This window comes from Epinephelus fuscoguttatus, linkage group LG1 (assembly GCF_011397635.1).
Source record: "Epinephelus fuscoguttatus linkage group LG1, E.fuscoguttatus.final_Chr_v1".
In the NCBI taxonomy this organism is placed as follows: domain Eukaryota; kingdom Metazoa; phylum Chordata; class Actinopteri; order Perciformes; family Serranidae; genus Epinephelus; species Epinephelus fuscoguttatus.
The window spans coordinates 23081499-23106322 of NC_064752.1; the positions used below are offsets into that span (position 1 = coordinate 23081499).

At 42.1% G+C, this 24824-nt stretch overlaps 1 protein-coding gene across 4 annotated transcripts in view; it reads left to right on the plus strand.

Moving 5' to 3' along the window:
- The window catches only part of cacna2d2a (calcium channel, voltage-dependent, alpha 2/delta subunit 2a), a 206311-nt gene that overhangs the window by 87674 nt on the left and 93813 nt on the right, over positions 1 to 24824 (plus strand). For all 4 annotated transcript variants that reach the window (XM_049591377.1, XM_049591355.1, XM_049591360.1 and 1 more), the window contains one exon: positions 23292 to 23351. In XM_049591377.1, coding sequence (XP_049447334.1) covers positions 23292 to 23351 — 60 coding nt within the window. The remainder of the gene's footprint in view (positions 1 to 23291; positions 23352 to 24824) is intronic.

Sequence of the window (24824 nt, forward strand, 5' to 3'; positions counted from 1 at the left end):
TGATATAAAACAGAAAAATAGCAGCCTCATCCTCACATCAAAGCAGCTGGTACCAAATAATGTTTCTCTTTTTCCTTGAAAAAATGACAATTAACAACCATTAAGTGTGAGCTCTGTGGCGATACACGCCCATAAATGTCCCAAGCGCAGAATATGAGTAGAAAATAAGAAATTAGATTCAGACGGCAGAGTCTCTGCAGAGAAATAGATTACCGCACACTTCTAGTGGGTTTTAAGTGATGCTTGAGAAGGATTAATTACCTCTGTATGAGTCTATACATTGTGTTTTTAGGAAAATTCTGCCCAGGATTTTTGCTCACTAACTTTCCAAAACTCCGAAAACCTGTTGGAACCTCTGTACTGCATGTGTTCATTGTCATTTGTTTTTATGAAGTGAAAAACTCCTGTGCTAAAATTATCTCAGTCTCTTGTGTACGCTCAAGTCTTTAGGAGGAGTTGTGAGTTCACGCTGTCAAACTCTGCCTCTCCTTCGCAGCCCATTGCCTTCCTCCTCCTCTTCCTCCTCCTCATCGTTGTTTTCTGCCCCACTGTCTTGAGCTTTGACAGCCTGTCATAACATAATGACCCAACACTTTTCATGATTGGCAGGTGTTTTTCCTCACAGGCCAATGAAGTATAGGGGCTCGGAGATGTGTTTTGATGCACGGCTACCTTGTTTTTTTTTCTGTGACTGACAGGTGGCTCCCCAGACTACACACACAGGAGGCCCGTTTGTTTGTTTATCACCCATTTAATTCTTCCTGTGTTTGAAAAGCTATACGGCAGCTGTCGGCTATAGCTTTGGCTCGTTTGAGGCAGTGACCAGGGGGATGGGACACTGCCTGCCGAATGAGTGACAGGGAAAGGCGTTGTGGCGGGAGAAGAAGGGAAAGGAAGATAGGAGTTTGCCTGGAGGCAGCGGTGGAGAGAGGAGGTACTGAAGGGAGGGTTGGGGTGCGGGGGAGCCGGGGGGACGGTTGGGGGGAGGGGGGTATGCTTCAGAGAGACAGTCGAGGAGAATCTCAAATATTGACCTTGGAAAACCACCTCTATGATAATCATTATCTCAGTCTGTCCCCCTCTCCTTCTCACCCCCCCTCTCCCCTCCTGCCTCCGTTACTGTCTCTTTCCCTCCCCTCATGTCTCCCTCTCTCTTTTTCATGTGTGTCCTTTGCTCCTGTAATCTTTGCGACCTCAGATAAAAGCAGCCTGGTTCTTTTTCTTCTCTTTGATACTCATTAATCCCTATCATTGATTACAAATTTACACGCTCAGGTTCAGCTTATCACTATAAGCCTCTACCATTTGACCCCCCCCTCTTCCCATACTGTACGGTTTATAACACTCAACACCGTACACTACACGTATACACACCCAGGGCGTACTGTAGGTTTTGGTTTCACAGCGAATCTGAAATACTGTGTTCATGGCTGTATTACTATTACTGTTGGTTTTCATCAATACTTAATGATACATTTTGTATTTCTCCAACAAAGAGCACTATCCTACACAGCCCTGTCTCTGAATGATGTGTAATTCTAGCATCCTTTCAGAATATTGACTGTAAACAAAAATAGAGCTCCAGTTACAGTGGAAACCGCTGATAACGATCACGTCCGTCTGGGTCAGATTGATCACTATGTGCAGATGATTATTAAAACCAATTTTATTTGATTTTCCTTCATTATTCATGCACACTGTCAATCTGACGTGTGTATTTTTATTATTTGAATATAAAGTAATGAAATGGACAGCTTCACTATTTGATAAAAACTGTCATTTCTGTCTCCATCATTAGCAGCCATAAGCTTCAAGGAAAATACAATTTTCAAAGAGAAAAGATGACTTTTGTTTTCCTGTCATGATCTCAGTGTGCAAGTAGCACTAGCCTCAGGTAGCCAGCTGGAAGCACATGTATTGCTGTGAGGCAAAGTGTCATGGGAGTTAACTGAAATAAATCAATAAAAAAATGAAGAATAACCATACTTTTAATTTTCTTTTTCCATATGTTCCCATTTTTGTAAAATATACATCCAAAATGAACACTGTAAGCGGACTGCTTGATTACTATAAGCAAATTATTTAAACAGCATTTGTATAGGAATATTTCTGTCCGAAGCTTTTTAATCCATGTAAGTGGTTGATCACTGTAACCATGACCACTATACCCAGTTTCCGCTGTATTCATTCATTTTTACTTTAAAAAAAAAAAAAAAAAAGCAGAGGAGTCATATGATTTATTTCCAGCCATGACTCTGGCCTTCAGTCCTGGTCTCAGGCATTGATGTACAAAGAGAGCTGGATACAGTGTTGGAGGCAGGGCCCTGTTCATTCCTATACACATTGCTCAGTGGTGCATGAAACCAAGAGTTTGACTTCCTGGGTATAAAATTACGCGGCTCTTTCTCATCTTGGAGTCCATAAAGCAAGTGCAGCAGTCTCCCATCGGCTAAGCGGCTAACTTCAGGTTTAGACCTCTGCTAACTTAAATAAGGATGAATTTAAAAAATGTAATCTAGACTCGAAATGTTATTGGACTAAATAAGTCAAATTCAGAGTGTGAAATGAGTCATTTCACTGAGGTTTTGGTGCTCAAAAAAATGTATTCAGTGATTTACAGACGACGTTCTCATAATGTCAGTCTATGGGAAAAGGTCGTTTTGGGCCTCGTGGCATTGCGTGGCGGACACAGAAATTATTATCCCACAGTTTGGCCACTATATCAAATTGTCTTCAATGCCCGGTGCTGTTCCTGGGTTCTTGTTCTCAGGCTACAGCTATAAACATCCACCAATGAGAGGGTAAAATAGAAGCTTCTTTTTAGCCTGAGAGGCGAAACACTGGGCATAGAAGTCCAAATAGTAAGAAAAAAACACTCCCTGCTGCTCGTAAAGTGTGCAGGAATTAAGTGAAAGCAACCTTGATGAGCATATCAACATTTGTACCATCTCCTCTCTTCTCTCAACTAAAAATAAACAGTAAGAAGACTGTTTAGAAAGATTTTAAAGAGGGAATCAAGCCGCAATTGTAAAAGTGGTGTACACTCACCTAAGTGTAGTTCCCTGCATCTCCCTTACAATTCATGCTGTTACATTACATCAGGCAGAGCACTGAAGGCTTAGGTTATACCTCACACACTCTGTAGGCAGGTGTTCCAGTTTAAAGGTCTAATCTGATACTGTAATCTTGCTCTATATGCATGATAATGACATTTCGGGGGCGTGCTTCGTTTTGTCCTCACTCTTGTTTTGAGACCTCACTCGTTGCACTACCATTTCAGATGACACAGTGGAGCTGCTTCTTAAGGGCAGCCACAGCAAACTATGCTAAGTGAAGGCGGAGGAGTACATCTATTCATTTAAATTGGTGCTAATGGCAGACTATTTAAAAGTCAATTAATTGCTAGGGGCCAAATGCACAGTGGCAGTTAATGCTGTCACAACGCTGAGTAGTAATTGGATGTGTTGATGGGATGTGCCTGTGTGCGTTGGTGTGTATTCCTCGCGTCTGAAACTGGGTGGCCACCTACTACACCTCCAAAAACTCTCAACAAAAGGACAGTCTGTTGCCCGGTGAATGATATTTGCCATAAAGCAGAGCATCACGGGAAAGCAGCACAGTAGCCTGGATTCAGTCTGTGGAGATGCATCCATTGCTTTGTTACAAAACGTTTGTTTTCAGTTTTCAATAGCTCTCATCGTTTGCTTTTTACTTTGCGCTATTATTCCTGAATTCTGCTTTTGAATCCCTCTTCTGTATCCCTTTTTGTTTTTCTCAGTTTGACATCACTACCCCCATCTCTAGTCTCACCTTTTCATCCTCTTCTTCACTTTATCATCCTACTCTGTACGGAGAGAGAAAGGGGAGAGGGAGGGCCCGAGATCGATGTTGGGCCTGCGCACACAGAGACCGGCAGCTGGCTGAATCGGAGTGATCGATCAGGCACAGAGCATTTGCTCTGCCAGACTGCTGGGCCTTTGTGGATGGAGATTATTTCTAAATTATTACAGGAGGCAGATGCTTGTCAGAAGATGCTCTCTGTCAAGGTTAGACTGCTTCAGAGCTGCCTAGCTCCCTCCTTCTCCCTCTCCCCCCTGTCACACTTTAGCTTTCTTCATCTTCTTAAATTCCTCTACTTTCCCTCCTTTTATCTTTCACAATTTCTTTCTCCCCTCCAAGTTTTTTTTTCTGTAATTTTACATATTCCACATTGCTCTTTTATATTATGTAGCTGTCTTTCTGTCAGCGTGTTGTTTCCCTAACAGCAGATATGTTTAGCACGTTATAGGTGAGATAAAAGGCACGCAGTGTATACCACTCAGGTAATGAGAAACTGAAAATGCCATCTAGTAAATTGACTTCATACACACAGACAGAACGGGCTGCAAAGTATAATCTTTGACCAATGTTGGTCTATAATGATACTGAATACAACAGCAGGCAGCTGTGCGTTTGAAGCTTCCTCGAAAATGAGTTTGTTCTTTGTGGAACGATTTAAATAAGGTATTTTCATTCCCTGCCCTTCAACAATGCTGAGTGCCTGAGTTCTTAAAAAATATACGCATGTGGATGGCTTTTGTGCATCTTAGTGCTGGGTGAGAGCCGTGTGTCTGCACTTCTGAGTCTGTACATGTGCGGCTAAGTTTTAAGTTGATAATGTGAGTTTAAGACGTCTCGAATGTGTGTGTTTTCACCCTTGTTAGGCTGATTGGACTTGAACGGCCTTGTATGCCCTGGGCTCTACCTCTTGTCGTCTTGTTCATTTGTGATGAGCACTGCTTTATTCTTATGGTCAGCATAAATTAGCCCAGTTCTTCTATCTCACATGACATATCACAACCACTTTGGAGTGAATTTACCATCTTCAGGTCTCTGTACAAAGTCTTATTCCCAGGTTTCGAATACCAACGCTCTGGATTGCTGGTTCGGTCTGACTGCCAAATCAAAGTATCTGTACTAATGACTTTAGAATGAGATTCATCAATCAACTATATTTCTCCACAATAACATACAGCACCTTTACGTTTTCTTAAAGATCATTTCATGTAGTGTTGGCGAATTTATGTATGATGATGCAGTTACCCTTGACACTGGGGGTTTCTGGTGATTGCAACTGATCCCAGGGATTGTATGGTTACATTGTAACCTTGGTTCTTTGAGTCATGGGTGGATGAAGAACCTGAAAGCCATGCTTTGATAAAAGTAAAGATATCTTACCAGAAAGCTACTTTGGTAGAAGTTAAAGTCACCTAGAATTTTATTTGAGTAAAAGTCTTTAAATATGTGATATTTGCTATACTTAAGTATCAAAAGTGATTTTACTAAATTAAATGTAATTAAACATTGAAAGTAAAAGTACAAGTAAATGCTTATAATAACAAAGCAGACAGTCAGAATTCTGATAATAATGAAGTTTATTTCTTCTTCACATGTGCACCACCTTAAAAATGAAGTGTATATTACACTTGAAAAAATACAAGGTCTTCATCACAACTTAAAGGATTTCAAGAAAACCTTTGACTTCCAGGGCTGACACACTGCAGTGGAGCGGTCACCATGCAGTTACCTGTCACAAATTTTTATCTCATGGAATCATTACTCGCCCTCTCTGCTGTGGGACGCCATTTTCTGCCTCCATCATGAAGTCAGTCTCATCATAGAATGGAATGTAGTTGCTAGAGAGAGAGACTATCTCTCCAGGTTTTAGGCTGCTTGGAGACGGTTCCAATCAAACTATCAGCGAATACACGCCAGCACAGGTGCTTTATACATAAGGTGTGGCCAGGCAAGCCTTAAAGAAGTATCCATGTGCCCTGACTGCGGGGGGGGGATCATTTCTCCATACTTAAGGACTATGTTGTGAAATGGAGAGAGTCTCTTTACGGTAGAATCGAGGGGAGGAGCTTGCTTACAACCATCTTTATCCATAATGTCTTAATTCTATAAAATAGACAAATAAACTGAGATAAAAGAAACTTCATGGTAGTTCTCATCACAGGAGCAGCCTGACCCTAATTTGTGTTATCCACAGTCAGGTGAACACATGAATTGCACACGTTTAATACAGGGATGTGTTAAGCCTTCAGTAGGTGAGCAGTAATTATGTGTCCGCTGTCCATTGAAATGTTGCACATTCATTCATTCAATCATTATCTGTAACATCTTATCCTATTCAGGGTCGCAGAGGGGGTTGAGCCCATCCCAGCTGACACTGGGCAAGAGGACGTCTGCCTGTCACAGGGCTATGTTGCTCATGTTTTGAACTAATTTTCAAATCTATGATATGTGACTATTCTCAAGAGGAAGGAGGAAGATTACATAGGGTAGTTAAACAAGTGTGAAGTGGCATTTTGTCTGTTTCTCACCTTAGCATGCATGAATGTCAATTTATTGAATGGATTTGTCTCCTCTCTCTTCACGCATCATTTATCATTTTTCTCAGCTAACATTGGAAACAGAGAGGGGGAGGACATGTTAGAAAAGGTTCCTGGATTATTAAGACCAGGGTCATTGTGGTTACTCCATATGTATCTTAGACCCAATGGCTAGCTTGACACTTTACTGTTTTTGTCAATATTCAGTGCACTCGTGGATGAAGTCAAGATGCGATTTAGTGTATCTTTTCACTTTGGTTCGACGAATGTATACAAGCAAAACTTAGCAATTTATATCATAACCGAAACCATTTATGAAGCAATGGCTACAACCATACATCTCATTTAATCCAATGAATTACTGTATTCAAATAGAGTTTTTTTTAAGGGTGATGTCATCATAAAATATGACAATCGAAAACGTCAGTAGAAACTGTGACTGTAAAAAAAAAAAAAAAAAAAAAGACCGTTGGTACAGCCTTAATATGGAGCATTCATGTTGAACATTCTGTAGTCGTAACAAACGTATAACAAAGTGCAGGTGGTTCGTGGATGGTGCTTTGAACTCCAGATGATATTTCACTGATGAAATACATCGCACACAGTAGTAACGTCACTCTGGAGAATTATCAGCTCAGAAAATAGAGCATGCTCAATCCACATCTGACAGACATGAAAGAAAGCTGTGGGATTATTTTCTTAGACAGGACTGAGCGAGCAAATCAGTATCAAGAGAGTTAAAAATGAAACAGAGGGATTGAGCAATGATAATTTATTAGTTATTGAACAAACCTTTACATTGTTTGTCGTATTTACATAACAATCCCTGTATGTATTCAGGTGTGGTTAGTTATATAAACTGGAGATCTTACATTGTGGTTCCACCGCTCACAGCACTTATGAATGCTGAGCATCATCCCCTTGTTGAATATTCAGAGAACGTCCTCATACAGTATAGACTGTACGAGGACGAGCCACAGCAGCGAGATCAAACATTTACATTGTTAGCCAGATGTTGTTTGCATTACCATATGAAACCTGATAGCGAGCTAGGTGTGCTGCACACAGTGAAAACAGGCCGCTTCATTTGTTAATCAGAAGACATATTGACATAAAAGGTGGCAGATTATTAGATGAAATGTCATCATCATACTCTTCCTGCAATTATAGATCCATCTAATATTGTTTTTGCTAATGGAAAACGTATATTCAGATTGGCTTTACAAACACAAGATCTAAACGTGAACACCTCTGGATGTGGAGGAGGAACATACACAGTCAATTTAAAAGCAGCTAAAGTGCGCGCACATACTGTAAGACCAGTGACTTGTGATTACAGAAACCCCATCACTGTGTGCTTTCATATAGCTCCGCAGCACACTGTAGGTATTTAAATGCCAGGGCACTTAGCTCCATTTCTCTCTAGTAAAAAAGATCTCCTCTGGGAGAGATAGACAGTGTGGCAGGGGGGAGAGAAGAAGAAGACGAGAGGAATGGAGAAATAGAGGCGAGATGAAGCTTGGATGGGGAGAGGGAGAGAGAGAGAGAGGGTGATGAGAACAAGGGAAGTGAGAGGGATTAATTGTTCACCCAGGAGAGGGAGATAACATCAGATGTTTAAAAGCCGCCACAACTAATCCTGTCATTTCTTGGACTAGAATAATGAAAATGGAGAAATGATATCTCTTGGAGAACCGGAAACCGAGCTAATCTGTATGCCTGTAACGAGCACGTTTGTGATTATTTAATGGTCGACAGCTTATGGTATATTTTGCCTCACGTGGTATCATTTTCCACTTTGATGAAAAAAAAAAAACACCTCAATTTTATTAGATGTAGTGTTGCTGTTTTTCTTTAGACTTTATTACTCCCTCTGTGATTAGTTATATTTGTGTAATTCTTCATGATATACTATATTTAACACAGTTTGCATAGATGAAGCATTAAGTCATGCATCTGTGCGCTCGCCAGTCATTGTAACCCTAGTCCTGTTTTCAGAAAGGAAGATATCAGTGCATTTTTTGGTCCATTAGCCGCAAATCGCATTTTTTTTTTTTTTTTTTTACATTACTCACGACAATTTCCCAAAGCATATGGTTTAAATTGCTTTTCAGCCATGGATTTGTATTCATTTTATTACAGTATGAAAACCAACTTAATTGTTCATATTGCACAATTTGTGCTTTAATTATTATTTTTCTTGCTTCCTTATCACTGCTGCAACTAAAAGCATGGCATTCAGGAGCCACAACACAAACAAACATGGATATCAAGGGGAGAAATAGTGTGAATTTGCTCATTTGTTGCATTTAAAAGGTTGCCGCTCTGCAGTCGCACATGTCAGAACATCATGATAAAGGTGACAAAACATTCACCGTGATGGATTACCTGTATCAAGCCAGTTTAAAGGCTCTCTGAGTTACCCTGGTGAAATAAATGTAAACCAATGGCTGCCCTGAAGGCAGGAAATCAGTTGAAGAACATATGGCGCACTTTTGAAATCAGTCAGCAGTAACATATAGAGTACACGGTTTACAGTTAATGAGCTAAAACATACAAAATCATCTGCGTGGTCCTTGAAATCCAGGCAGAGACCCCTCCTGGTGTTCTCTGTGTGGGACCAGCTCTCTGCCCTACTTCTGTCTGCTCTTGCCCTCCCATCCAAGTATCTCTCTCTTCCTCCTCTGACCCACACCTGCGGTTCTCTCCAACATCCCCTCCACCCTTTGGGCCCGCAGCACTCCCCTTCCTCCCCTGTCATATCTGTCATAGACGTTCAGTCGCTGGTGTTGCTCTAGGCTTCAAATTTAATTTGGTTTCAATCTGCTGTAATTGCTTTGAGAGACGGCCGTGTCTGCATGTTTTTCCTCTCTTATGTCTGCTGGAATACTTTATAAGATGTGTGTGTGTGTGCAAATGTAAGTGTGTGTGTGTGTGCGTGTGTGCATGGATGAATATGACTGAAGGTGTGTACTCATGCGTGCACATGTGTGTAAATCCCGAACAATTGCCTGGCCACACACTGTCAATGATACACTTTGTCAAACACCAGCTGCTGTCACTGGACTCTCTGGCACTTTGACAAGGCTTTTGTCAGATACCATACACTTTCTCTTTGTAGCTGAAAAGCAAGGAGGGGAGGGAGCGAGGTAAATCTGCAAGACTTCACAAAATACCTTTTTTGGTAACACCTCATGACCTTTTAGTTGAATAATAACCTCCCTATAAGCCCTGAATGTGTAACCGCTTTCATTATTCTATCAGCAATCTAAAGTAAGAGGGAGGATGATTGAAGTAAAGGGCAAAAAATGGACAGCAAAAATAAACTGTTTAAACTGTTTGCCCTTGAATTGCAGACGGTGCTGTGGTGAGGTGAGGTGAAAGGAAGGTTGCTAAGCTGATGGACTGAGATAATATTGGTCTGTGGGGAAAAAAAAAATCGCCAGCCTCCGTCCTTTGGTGGGATTTCTCTCTTTCTCCATTCACCTCTTTTGTGTCCTGTCCATCCAGCCTGCTCTCATCCCCAGGTCGGCAAATATTGATGCTTTATCATGTGTGTGATATCGACGCCGAAGGCACAGCATCTTAATGAGACACACAGGGCTTTCAACTTACTATAATGCAAACTCATCTGGGGCTATACTTGAGCCTAAGAGCAACTACTGTATTATGAAGAGCGAGAAAGTTTGCATGGGTTGGGAAGGAGGGGTTGGATGGTTCAAACAAAACTTTACTCTCACCCTGGAGACTGCTGTTTGTGTTCTGTGTGAAACCAAAAATTAATGTTGTGTAAATGTAATGTCATATATGTATGGTTGTATCACATGTTATTTTAACATCACGTGACGAGTTTTGTTGCCTAAAACTAACTATGACTAGCTGTTTCACACCATTAATCAAGTGTTACAATGCGTTTCAGCTGTGTGTCATACAGTCAAGAGTGCCCTATGCGTTGCTGTTAGACGCCACGGGGCATGTCACAGCATCAGTATTTAATGACCGGGGAATAATATAGGGTTGTGTCATCTCCAAATTAGTCATTTCCACTTGCCATTGTAGATGTATATACATATACATATACAACATATAATAAGACAACTAATCGCACATTATTTAAAGCACTGTTTTTGTATTTTGGATACAATTATACCCAGTGAAATTCCAAAAAGGGATTCCCAGACTCTGCCCCCCAAAATTCTTTCAGTTCCTCCTTTGTCTTAAAAACATGTCTGACCCTCACCAACTGTATTTGTATCCAAGCTCAACAGCCAGTGTGAACCTGCCAAAGAAAAGGGCACAGAAAATACAAACCAGTGTGTAATTGATTGCACGTTGATTAGTGAGGGCTCTTTGAGCTGATTGCAAGAGTACAGTGTGTACAGTGGAGTTTGTGTGGGTGTAATACGTGACCAGGGATGATTGAGAGCGTCCTAATGTGTATATGTGTGTGCTTATGCATTTAAGGAGCTGTGTGCAACATTCAGAGCATGGCTGTGCAACAGAGTCTGAGCTGGAATTGCCTGCATACGGCTCTCAATGTGGAGGTTGCTGAGCTGGAGGCTAGGAGCTAACAGTGCTACTGACAACGGCAACAGTGATGTGTTGGGGGGGATCTAGAGGGTGGGTGGCTCCAAACTGTAATGTTGGTTAGGAGACCTGTAGTTTCTTAACTTAATTAGTTTTAGCCTGATTCCTAGCTGGTTACTAGCTTTTACAGCCTTGCAACTCTGTGGTGAAGAATGGTCGGTAGAAGATGTGCATTAAAACATAACATGAAACCTGAGATTATCTTGACACTTTCTGCTAACTACTGTAGCTTTGTCTGCGGTGCTGTCGAAGAACGATTGGAGGTCTTACAGCGCTCACTGGCCCAGTTACGGTGCTATCCTGCACACACATGTTGTCTCACCTCCCATGACAAACACTGCTAGGCTACATCACATTTATCTTCAAGGGGAAGGCTTGGCCAGTTACATTTATCATGGAAAATGAGAACCATGAAGGTTGCCTTTTGGTATTAAGCTTAAAAAAAAAAAAAAAAAATTAGCATGACATGTTTGAGTTGATTTGCCTCACTTGACTTGCACTTTATGGGACTCCGATTGTTGCGCATGCGCACATTGCATAGTTTATACTGACACAAATATGTCATGCAGCCCTACTGTTCAGTCACCGTGGGTCGGGATGGTGATAACACCAGGCACTGACCTTGCACCATCCCGTGGGTGACCTACAGGGATGCCGTATGAGTCCAGTGTGGAGCTGTAGCAATTAGCTAGCCAGTGGGATACACAGGGATTCGCATGCATGTAAATGCACACTCAGCCAGACCGTCAGCCACAACAGACCACCGAGAAGCTTGCATTAAGACACACAGAGGTAGCATGATTTCATTCTTCTCAGGGCGCCATTACTCCAGCATATCTTTACAAATATTTGTTTGCTGTTATTCAGATAAATGACTTCTGCTCTGAATGTTTCATACCACTCCTTTAAATGCACTCACATATGCCGTGACAATTACGCTTGGCTGCCAAACAAGATGCTGAGGAGTTTCAGCCGCTGCCATTGTTTTCCTGCTCATACCGTATGTTCGTGTGTGTGCTTTCACATAATGTGTGTGCTTTGGCATAACTAGAGTTTTTGTCAAGATGTGACACAAATAACAGATTGTTGAAATATAGAGTGGCTGAGTGCACGCATCAGCTCTCGGTCTCATTGTGTTGTGTTTGTGTCGCAGAGTGTGCTTGTATATATCACTCTCACCTCTGATCAAGGAGACATTTGCCCTGCATCTTGATGCTGTTTCACTCTGCTCCTCCCCACTCAGCTCTGCTGAGGAGGCGGACGAAACAAGCAGGTCATCCAGGCAATCGCACACACCTGTTAACAGATGTACCAACTAAAAGAGCAGTCATGTGCTCTGTTTCTTTCTAGTGGAATGTCACTTGGCTTCTTTAGACTTATTTATTTTTAGCTATCGCTTGTTCCAGACAATGGGTATGCAATTTTCTCCTTCTCAGTCACCTGCAAGGTCAATGTCTTATGGGCTGCTAGAAAAACAAGACGTCTAAATCTTGTTTTTTTTTTTTTGTAAGTGGTGCCTTTAGGCTCCCTTCCTCTGTCTCTGTTGCCTGACTGAAACCAGTAACAGCAGGAAACGCCGGGCAGCAGTTTGGGCATGTCTGTGACTATCTGTCAAACAATGGACGGTGAGCCCAACCAGCCAGACATCCACATGTCACTGAGCTGATCCTGGCCCCACCGACACACACCGCTCCGCCTGCACGCTCACCCTGAGCCCCCTGCTGGCCCTTCCATGTAGGACACGTGGCTACCTGCGAGCAGTCAGGGCTGCAGATCTGTGCGGTGTTGACTCACTGCGATGCTCCCGCAGTGACCTTGTTTGACCTTTACGTCTTTTAGATTTGTGCTGTATACGTGCATCGTGACCTGTGTGTGTACATGTGTGCCTGTGAGTAAATGAAGCTGTTTGTAGCATACGTCCCATAGGAGGTTTAATTAAATCTACAATGGTAGTTGCTCCAGTGAATGATAATGTGCAGTACAATGGTCTTTGGCCCCGTTCTGTGCTATGATGAGTCTGCCACTTAGCTTCAAAGGCTCTGTGGTTTAATGAGCGAAATGCATATTATTTTGAATGGAGTATCTCAAATGAAACAAAAAGTGCCCCAATTAGAAGAGAATTAATATTGTTTTTATGAAGCTACTTCAGCAGTCAGTGATATATTAGATTAGCTCATTTGCCCCGTGACATTGCTTCTAACATAATTGTATTTTGATTATATCCATTTTATAAAGTTAGAAGTAGACTGATTAGTACACAAGAGCTTATGATCAAGGTCGATTATTTTCAGTGTAGCTCTAAAGAACCATAATGAGGGAGTTTAGCTGCCGTGGAGAGCTACTGTATTGTTCCAAAGTAAAGACAGCTGCCTTTCTTGTCCCATTGAACTACACACAGAAGCTTCAGCACAATGCTGGCAATCTACTGTGGAAACATGGTGCTTCTGTGGGCCTGTGTGGAGTGTAGAAAGCTGGTGTTTGATTTTTGAAAAGCTGTGGAGTTGCTGCGGGTAGGTGACAGCTCGCGTCTTCCAGATCCGGTCTCCGTGGAAACAGCACAGTGGAGACGGGAATGTGCCACGATGAGTGGGGAAAGGCAAAAAAGAAAGTGTTAACATTTCCGTTGTGGAGGGGGAAGATTATCGGGGGGGAAACAAAGGCAGGGATTATCTCAGCACATGCTACAATAGCACTACACGCACAGCCTCTGCAAACGGGCCTGCCACGGGGTGCTTTGGATCACAGAACAAAGACAGGGTCTCCCACCCATCCATGCAGATCCTCTGTCAGAGTTAGCTAATAAGGACTACAATACCCAGCTGCCGGTCGCAAACCAACCAGGGACCTGGAATTAAGGGTCATTATTTCTCCTCATTATGGACTTTAACATTGTTTGGCCACTCTGAAAAGGAGTGCCTATTCTTGTTATCACAGAAGTTTGTTTGCCGGAACTTGAAATGGAAAGTTTTGCCATTAACGCCACTGAGGAGAAAGTGTAATAATGCAAGCAATAAAAACATGTCATATGTTCTCAAGCTTCTTCCCATTTCATCTTGCGTCAAGTTCTGTGCTATGTGAAGTCAATTAAACAGTTTTGAAGTTGGTTTGTGACTGTGTTGTTGGAATTAATATGGCGTTAGAGGAGGGAGAAAGTTTGAGGGCAGTAAACTGAGACAGATGGAGAGAAATGGAGTACAGCATATGATGGCAGGATAAAACAGCCAAGTGAAGAGGAGAGATAAAGGGATGGTGAGAGAATGAAAGGTGGTGGGGGACGACGGCTGCAGCGCCGGCGAGGGTGCGAGGCGAAGTGAAAGTGAGTTTGTCTGTGATGTTTTAAAATTCTGGAGTGGAAAGTCCCTCCATCTGTTATTGTGGGACGGTTCTGACTCAGTGATTTCTATGATTGGCCTTAATCCCGGCCGAGTGGAGAAGACAGAATGAAGAGCTTAAAGCAGACTGCTCTCACTCTGACAGGCTCCACTGGCTGCTGCTGCTGGGGCTCACTGGCATGCTCAGTCTGCTGCCCCCTAATGGACTAACTGCTGCATGACACTGCACCTCTCTGCACTACTACAGCACAAGACCATGACACAGAGGGGACATTTTGATGTAGCAAGAATTTGTCAGCAGCCATGAAACAGCAATTTTCGCTCAAGCAGCAGTAAAATGTGTGACAAACGTACATTTGTAATATTAAGTATTATAATTACGCAAAATTTGTTTCAGCTATTACCTGACAGGCTTAGGTCTCTATAGTCAATATGTGGAACATTTGATACTCAGGGTCTGTACCCCTATGTCACCTGTGGGGGTACCTCGCCTATACAGTTGCATCTCCCGCCTTACCTCTCCCCTTTTGCTGTTGTGCTCCATGGGAGAGGTAAGCGACATTGCTCTCATAGTAATTTCTGTGTTCTAGCACTGTTAAGATACGTTTGTAAGGTTTTTTTTTCCCAGCCTAAACTTATTCTATAATATGTGAACATATTCCTGTGTCACTTAATTTGTGAAGGGGCTTGAGTTATATGGTCGTAATTGACGGAGGATTTTGTTTTTACCTCTTGCTGTCAGAGTTGTCAGGAACGGCTTGCCTCCAGAAGATATCCACGGTCTGGGCCTCTTTATATTAGCACTACACAAACAACACCAGAATCTGCCAGTTACTTATGGGGGTGGAGAGAAAGTCTGTAACCATAACTGTACAAAATTGTAAATAAAGAGCAATTACACTTAATGGATAGTAAAAAAAGGCAACCAGGTTGCACTGGGGGAGGGAGACCAAGCAAAAATGGCAAGAAATAGAAATCAATAAGAGGGGCTGGATTATTTATACGATATTATCATAAGTATATTATTAAAATAACATCAATATTTCATTTTTAAATATCATGGTTTTCGTCAATACTAGTATATCCCAACACCCCACCACACTATCAACTGTAATGACCAAAATAAATATACTGCTTGCCCTCAGCTATCACTGCTTGCCATTATGAATCCAAATGTGATCTATTCACGGTAGGACTGCCCTGACTAAGAATTTTTCTAGTCGACCAGTAGTCGTCATTTAGGGCCATTAGTCGACTAGTTGCCCACATGTTAAAATATTAATTAAACTATTAAATTCTAGGGATGCACCGAAATGAAAATTTGTGGCTAAAGCCAAAGCCGAATAATATTAAACGCTTGGCCGAATACCGAGTACCGAATGCCGTTTTTTAGTTTTTCATTAGTTTTTGCAGATGAACCCCCTCCAGATTAGTGTTGTCATGGTACCAAAATTGGGACCCACTGTACGATACCAGTGAAAGTATCACAGTTCTGAGTAGTATCAGGATACCACGGCAAGAATGAGGCAGATGTGCCTTTTTTCATTTATAAAAAGATAAATCACTTTTCTATAATACATCAATGATATTTCAATGGAATAAATTACTGTGTGCCGCCATGGCTCGGCTGTTCAGGTACTTTTGGGCAGTCATGACAACAAGTTATTCACCTGGAGCCGGACTTCTCCTTCCCCGGTAAGCCGTTATCATGCGCCACTGTATTTGACAGGAATACGTATTCCTGTCCGTGCCTGTGCCCCCGTTCAACCCACAACCGGCGGGATTCGCCGTTTAGTTTCTGCTGCTGGTTGAAATCTGTACTCACACAGCATGCTGAATGATTTATTTTGCCCGCACAAAACTATTTTTAGTCGCAAATGTGAGTGCGGTGACGGACGGAGTAAAATATTGCCACACTGCCGAGATTTTACTCTGTCCGTCACCGTACCTTGTTTGATTGCGTTATCAAAACACGCCGCTATCATTTGGCCTTGCTTTTCATTTATTCGACCGAATGTGTGTTTTTTTTGCAATGTTTGGCTGAATATATTCGGTTACCGAATAGTCGGTGCATCGCTATTAAATTCGATATTTGGGGCAGGGCAACACAATGGTTTGAGTTGAAGGTGTGAGAAAGAATAGTATTAGTAACATTGTTAACACTGTGCTACATAACAGAGAAATACAAAACCGTACTAATGAACCTTCATTAATATAGGCCTATATTTTATCTACAAGTGCACGTCACACACTGAGCGAGCCGTCTGTTAATGACGCTGTCGGCAAAGCAGTAATGATTGTGCTAAGTGGCTAATGGGCATGTAGCTACTGACATGTTTCAGATGATACGTCATGTTTGTAGTCGGCGTTTGTGATCTTGGGTTCGTCCTTCACCTTCTCAAAATGATCCCACACTTTGGATTTCCTGCCCAACATGTCATTAACTAGCCTGTGTAATAACTGCATGTACCAGCCCTGTAAATTAATGTGACTCCTGTCTGACTGCTGAGCGTGGCCACTTCCTGTGTCTGTCCTTTCAAATTAAATTCCTACAAGGTCCAGTCATGTAGGTTTTGGTTTATTTTGACAAGGCAACTAAGTGACTAATGAAATCTTGCCAACTAATGACCTCTTTGGTTGACTATTAGGGGGCAGCCCTAGTATTCAGGGTAGGGCTGGGGGATATCAAAGAAATTAAATATCACAATATTTCTTAGTAAATACCGGAATATCGATATTGCGAGGATATTGTAGAGTTGACTATTGGTGCTTTTGCAAAATATTTACACAATGATATTTTTGATAAACAGTCATCAGTAGTGTGGATATAATGACTAAGTAGGTCAAGATAAAACATAGAACAGCTACAGTAGTCTGGGAAGTTCAGAAAATTATATCACTTTACTGTAATGCAGCCTTTAAAAGCAGGAAAAGACAACAGTTAACCACATTACACCATCTAAACTGTAAGACAATATCTAGTCTCATATCATGATATCAGTATAATATCTATGCATTGCCCAGCCTTAACTCAGAGTCATATTTCCTCAACACAGAGTTTGGAGCTTTTACTGGCACGGAGTTGTCTTCCACATCACTTCTCCATTTTAAAATATACTCCATTTGTGTCACTGCATCTGTTGCAACGTTAGCTAGCTAACAGTAGCAAAACATGCTTGACTCTACCTGATGACATTTAAACATAACTGGTCATTGAAATGATGTATTCTTTTTTTTTTTTTTTTAAGATATTTTTTGGGGCTTTTTAGCCTTTAATGGATAGGACAGTTAAGTGTGAAAGGGAGAGAGAGAGAGGGAGTGACATGCAGCAAAGGGCCACAGGCTGGAGTTGAACCCGGGCCACTGCGGCAACAGCCTTGTACATGGGGTGCCTGCTCTACCACCAAGCCACCAGCGCCCCGAAATGATGTATTCTTATTTGATTTTTGATTTTTTTTGTTTATATGATTTCGTGAGCACATTTAAAAAATGATAAGCTTAGTAAATTACCAAAAAATGACGTGTTTAATTTCATCTAACCAATTGGCAGTACCTCTGTAGCCCACTAGATTGCACTCTTCGGCTCATCAGTGCACCACAGCGTTCTGGTTGAGAATATCTGCTTTACACTGTCTTTAGGTAAACATATTGATTCTTCCCAGTCACTTATGTTTCACTGGATGTAACAAAGATGTAATTTCTAGTGATGCTGTGTCTGGATATTTAATTCAGCAATGTGGGAAGGACCCTTAAGCAAGCTGTTCTATATTTAGACATCGTTTTCAAAGAGCTAAGTGGCTCATCATTTTGATTGTCACCATCCACAGCAGCCAATCATTGTAAAATTTACTAAGGGTCTTCCCTCGCTGCGTTAGTCTCTCTTAGAAGGTTAAGTGACCTCACCACAGTCATTTCACAGTCTTTTGGTCCCCAAAGTGACTTAAGCGTTCCCAGAAACCAAGCTGAGAGGTCATTTAGAACATGTTGAGTACCTCGATTCAAGGCTGCAATCACATGTACAGGCCGTGTCGTGTTTTCTCAAGTGCCCTCTCACTCAAACACACACATTGTAGGGCTGTTTTGGAGTGTCCCTCCAGATCACACAGACGACAGTGTGGTGTGTCAAGTGCCCTTTAAGTTAATGCTCAGTGGAAGGGCCTAACAGGCTGCAGCAATCATACAGGCGGCCCGGTGTCGAGTTGGCGCTCACCACAGCATGACGCTGTCCATCCCTGGTGCGCTGTCATTCCCCTAGAAATAACATGACTTCGAGTGATTAAACTGCTCCCCTCTGGAACAGAGCAAACTGAACTGTTATGAATATTAAAGATCCTAATCGCCTCATGCTGAGCTTTTGGTTATATTTTTTTTATCCTCCTGCTGTCTTCTTGCTCCGTGAGTTCACAGTCAGGGAGCACGGCTTTTCACCGTCAAGGTTCTTGGACAGCGGAGACATTACCAAGCTGCATATCCTGCTGTTGGGCCGTTTGTACAATTACATCATCACCTGCACCATTATGTATGGTGTTTGCATACACGACAGACTCCATTGTGTGTTGTTTAAGGCTGCAGACCTTGCCGAGGTACTTCACATGCCACTATCCATTACCGAGTTGTGTTTATGGTTCTTGACCTTGCCTGAAGGCTCTGTGACAAATGGCCCAACATGTGATGCATTTTGTGTCAAGGTTACAATGGCAATAACATTATAGGACCGCGCTCACGTTGTCAACTCTTCTGGTGTCTTTGTGCCTGCATGCTGTAGTGTTATTTGCTGTGTTGTGTGGGCCTGTACCGAGCTTATCTGTGCTGTACTGTGCTGATCTCACTATGCTCATCCAGTGCTCTAAGCTGCTTGGGCTCCAGCCACCAGCATAGATGATATATCCCTGCCCCCCTCCTTCCCACATCTCTCACTCTGATTCATTGGCTGTTTGTGTTGCCCATCCATCTGGGCCAACACAGAGGAAGGAAAGACACATGAAGACACATGGCTGTTTTGGAGCAGGGGGACTGCATTAAGCTGCTAGGGAAGAGATAGGGTCCCAGAGAAATGGTGGCCTACCAGGGGGAGAGGGAGGAAAAATACCAAGGGAGAGGCAGCTGGAGAAACAGAGGACTGAAAAAAAGATGTGTGGGCTACTCAGGGGGAGAGAAATGGATTTTCTAAAGGGACAAAGTAGAGATTCTTACTGACAGATTAAATGCTGAGAAAAAGACTGAGCCAAGGGGATGAAAGGCGAGCTAGATCAAAGATCATGACAGAGGGTTGAGGGGGGGAGAAAGTGTGGAAATAGTTCAAACAAATCGAATGTTTTTATGTCTTCAAAAAGAACATTGCATATTAATATATATATATGTATTTTTTTTTGTTTTACATATTCCAGCTGTTGTGGCAGAGAGTGAAAGCATATGGCTTTAATTTTCAGGCTAATCTCAGGGCTGGAAATGCTCCTCAGTGTTGATCCCTAATTGAAAAATGTAGTGTTGATAGTTTCACCAAGAGATTACCACTGTGGTGCTGCCCTTTAGGAAGACTGACCCTCTCTTACGGAAAAGCCACACAATTACTGTCTTTTCTAATGGACTCTTTGGTAATCATTTCAATGGGCTAATTAGATCCTCACTTCATTGTTTTAGTCGCCTATTGTCTCATTAGGAAATGAATGAAATCTTATCGTTGTTATTTAAGGCTTGTTCAGGTGATTAAAAGCACAATGCAAAAGCATAGAGACACAGAGGACTTCGAATTATCCAGATTCTCTGCTATTATGTGTCACAAATTAGGTTAGTGATATCATATTATGTGCATACTTTAAACTATTATGCTCCACCAACGTCCCTATACGATATCCACAAGAGTGTGGGCTGGTATTCTGGGGCCTTGTGTGTGTGTGTGTGTGATGAGAGGAGGCGGAGCGGCATTGTGTCTGTGTTCCTGTGAGTGGGAGGAGCAGCTGAGATGAGGTGGGCGGAGCTCTTAATAGAAATAGGACAGCTTTTACTATAATGAGAGTTGATGTCTTGTGTGTTTTCGGTAGATAAAAATCCTCCCGTGGTAGCGGACTGGTTCCTTCAGTGTGGCTCCACAAATGAATGAGCTCGTACTGTAGCAGGGGTCTAAATAGGGTTAGTAATTTCAGGGCTCTGGGACTTAATGGCTGATCACGTTATTCTGGGACAGGAACAAGATCGCCCCCTAGAGGCCCGGGGAAACCTAGATACTGAGGCATGGGAGGGAGGGAAGGGAGTAGAGAGGGAGAGAGACTGGAAGGCTTCACCATATTTGCCACTTGGATGACTTCCTATATGAGAAGCCTACATACTTTAAGCTTCTTCAGAGATAAGCCTTAGCTACATCATGGTAAATCATGTTAGACTGTTAAAGCATATTTTTCAAGACAACATCAATGAGTAAGTGGTGGTTGATACTAGTCTGAGATGAATATTAAGGCGGGCTATATATTGCAAGTTTTTAAAATCTAACTTTAAGAAAACTGCCAGTTTTAACAGTGTGCCCTTTATGCCTGTTTTATCTTTGGCTATGGCTGAAGAGAAATGATCCCGTCTGGGCCCCAAGGTGACCACAGAGGAGCCAACCTTCTGACACACACCCAGGCCTGATTAGCCTGTGGTGGGCCTGCCTTAGTGGAGGGTGTCTTGTGATAAAAGGCTGAAACCCTCAATGATGTTGAGGTGCACAACTGATGATGTGTCAGGGGATGGCTCTGCCGGGCGGTCACGGCCGAAACACCTATGCTCTGGCACGAAGCACGCTGAAACTCCAGGGATTGTCACACCAAGTCCTAACCGATTAGTCTATAGGCCTGTTCTTTGTGTTTACCCTTGTGATATGTTGTTACATTGGAGTGAAGAGTCAAATGGCTAAAGATAGACTACAACACTGAAGGATCTAGTGGTCAAAGGTTTAAACTTTACACAAAATGGAACCACTGCCACACATTTTTGCATGTAAACTCTTAATTAAAAATGAATACAGTATTCTAAGAATCTGTATAGTATTACAAAAAATAATAAAGAGATACTTAAGTATGTTGATATTTTCCTACACTGGGGTATATCAGGGTATTTTGAAATCCTGAACGTATGAGTTTCAATACCATCAGTAATACAGATACTCCTTTTTCTATTAAACTGATACAGAGATGTAGTACACAGCATGTGCCACCAGGGGTCAGTGTCTACTGGTGGATCAGGCAGCTGAGTTGAGAAAGATGGCAACTGCAAGTGGTGGGGATAACGTTATAGGAGTAGTGAAAAAAAAGAATACCTCTGTCCGGAGTCTTGTTAAATGTAACTTTATAAAGCAATTTATTAGATACATGATTTTATTAAACACGTCATTTCCGTTCAGCTCATTGATGTGTCACTAGCCACCTCAGCAACAAGTGTCATCAGGTCCTCCAGCAAGAGGGGTGCTTATTTCCAATTTGGTCATTATTCCATGGGCCATAAGAATATAAACCCAGCAAGACTTGTCTAAGTGGGTTAATTGCGTCAGAGACACAGCATTGTGGGACAGACCAGTGGTTCCCAACCTTTTTCCTTATTGGACCCCTCTTCTACTACTGAGTAAACTAACAACTGAGTGGCATATTTCATAGGTATTTCATATTTTCTTTAATGCATAAGAACAACAGCAATGAACATCTGATGAACTGTATAATTAGCCCCAATTGTGAATGCAGTAACTTCAGAAAGTTGGAGGAACTGCAGGAAACAAACAATTTGGATGGATTTTGAGCATTATTTCTGTTTTGCATCAGTTAAGTTAATATCTTGAATCATAATCTAATCTTTCTAATCTAAATGATTCCATTTAGTTTTCTTCAGAGAAATGAATGAAATGGTGAGATATAGGCTTCCTGTATATATAATTTTTTAAGTTTCCTTGTACCCCCGAAAATAAAGATGCCCTTGCGATCCGCGTGAAGCTTTGACGACTCCTAATGGGGGTCTGGACCCCCGGGTTTGGAACCAGTGGGTTAGACAGTGACATAAAAACTTAGCTTTTACATTTTTTTTTTCTTTTTAATACACAAATACCGTTATCTACTGTATAGCAGAGTGAAATGTCAGAAAAGTATCAAGTAATAGATACCACCCAAGCCTACCATGTACAAGTATCTTGAACTGTATTTGAATGCCTTCTGTGATACTCGCTCAGAACTTGACAGCAGCCAAAGTCATGAATTTTGAGTCACAGCAGACATTACCTCCCTAGCTATTGTTTGCCACTTATCTAAAAGCATGGACAAATATCTTGCATGCTTGTTGACAAACAAACATCCCCTCGGGAAAAGTACACAACTAACCTGCAAATGTCAAGATCGGTCAGTACGGATTTGGAGTGGTGTGGATCTGCCTCAGATAATAGCGGCCCATGCCTTGACTTGTTACTGCAATATCCCTGCTGTTATTCAGACACACACACACACACACACACACACACACATATTATCACCTCAGTTTGTAACCACACTTTCACTATATGGCACTCAAATTTCCCCAATTTAATTTTGTATTTCTGATGATAAAACTTTCTTCTTGTTGATTCTCAAGTGTGGGATTTTTTTTAAAGTTTATTCATCAATATGTTCACTGGTTTTTAAAAGATATAGACGTTGTGAAACAAAGACAGTTTTTTTTAGGTACAATCTACAGCTGCTAGAGGGGTTTAAAATCTGTATTTAGCTGGCTCACCTAGTGTCTGTGAACAAGCAGTTTTTGATGAAGGCTTGTGGTGCCATACTGTAATTTGGACCAGCACTTTAAGGAGTGTTGTTGGGTTTGGCACTCCCTAATCCTGTGAATTATCCAGTTAATTTACAGCTATACTTGCTTTTGTAGGGAACAAGGTCACCATCGCCATCGTCCCATCTGTTTGTCTGTTTCACACACACAAACACACACACGCACAAATCAATGTCCTATTGACTTCTGACACTCACACTGCTGTTTTTGTGTTCCCTTGTAGAAACTGGCCAGGGAGGCGGAACAGCTTCAGAACCTGCATGTATGGCAAGACGGTGTGACGGTAAAGTAGGACACCCGCTCCTGTCCCTCCTTCTCCGAGACCTCTTCCTTCTTTTTTCTTTTCTTTTCCAGGCAAAACTGGTTTCTCTTCCCATCACCTGTTTTAACGTTTCCTCTCAATGTAGCAGTTCTCCCCTATTTTACTTGAAACTCTTTAATGACAATGTGATCAGCATCACAGAGACAACGTGGTAATAAAAAAAACACACTAACAGTCTTAACATGTACGCACACACACTATAATTACTAACTTTTGGGGTTGTAATTTTTCTGGTCTTCAGTTTTATCTAAGAGTCTTCTGTCCGTTTTGTTTCACAGGCCACAGCAAGTTGAACATTACATTCTCTTGCAGCTGACCTTTAAAACATAAGAGATCCGCTCTCGAAATATAACCCAAAAAAAAAAAATGGCATTACTGTGGTTTGTGTGTTTGACTGTGTGTGTTTGTGAGCCTCCGTGCTCCACTGACTCTCAAATTTGCAAACACATAAATGCCCCATGAACATGCTTGCATACTGATGCACGCACACACACATATAACCTTACCCGACAGATACACATGCACATTCCCTACTGTCATATCCTCTGTCTCCAGGGAGACGAGCTCGCTGTCATGGTACACTTCCCACAAATGGATTTTTAACCCAGCGCCTCCTGGGGGATATTTGAGAAAAGGCTTTAACTGATTTAAAACGAATAATTATGAGCCCTACTTCCCTGCAAAGTCCATTTTTATTCATGGTTGCTTACACTCTGAAGCTGTAGTCTTGGGGTGGCGGGGCTACACCGCTCCCACCCTCCCTGCTGGTCCGAGGGAGGGAGCTGCAGTGCGGCTGTCCCTTCATCTTAGGCCTGAGGGGGGTTGATGTCTGCCTCCCCCTGCCTGGCTCTGATGCACCTCGATCGGATGTGTAGCCATGCAGGAAGTGGAGCCCGGGTCACAGTGACCACACACAGCACACCTGTTCATAAGTAGCTGCATCCAATATGGCATCAATACCTCCTCAAGTGGAAAAGCCAGCATTCTCTTTAATCCAACCCACCCCCGCCAAAACCCCTCTCTCCCTCTGTTCCTCCTTTCTGTCTTTCTCTCTTCTCGTTTCCATCTCTCTTTCCATCCAGTCCCCAGCGTCATAACCCCCCGCACCCACCGTCACGTTCATATACCTTTTCTGTTATCTGTACGTGTCTTTAATCAGGCATGAAAACAGTTGGAATATATCATATTGTTGCAAATACTGCAAAAGAATCCTAATGGCGCTCCGCTATTAATAATGTATTGGAGCTGATTTCATTTGCCTTTATAATTAGGCCAGGTAATGAATCTCAGCAGGGGCAACTGTGAAACCATTAAAAAAAGAGGTGGAGTGGGGGAGGAGGAGAGGAGTGGGAGAGGTAGATATGCCACATCCTTGCAAGGAGATTTTTCCTGTTTGTAGATTTTGTGCTTTCCTAATTTCTCTTTAGGTGAACA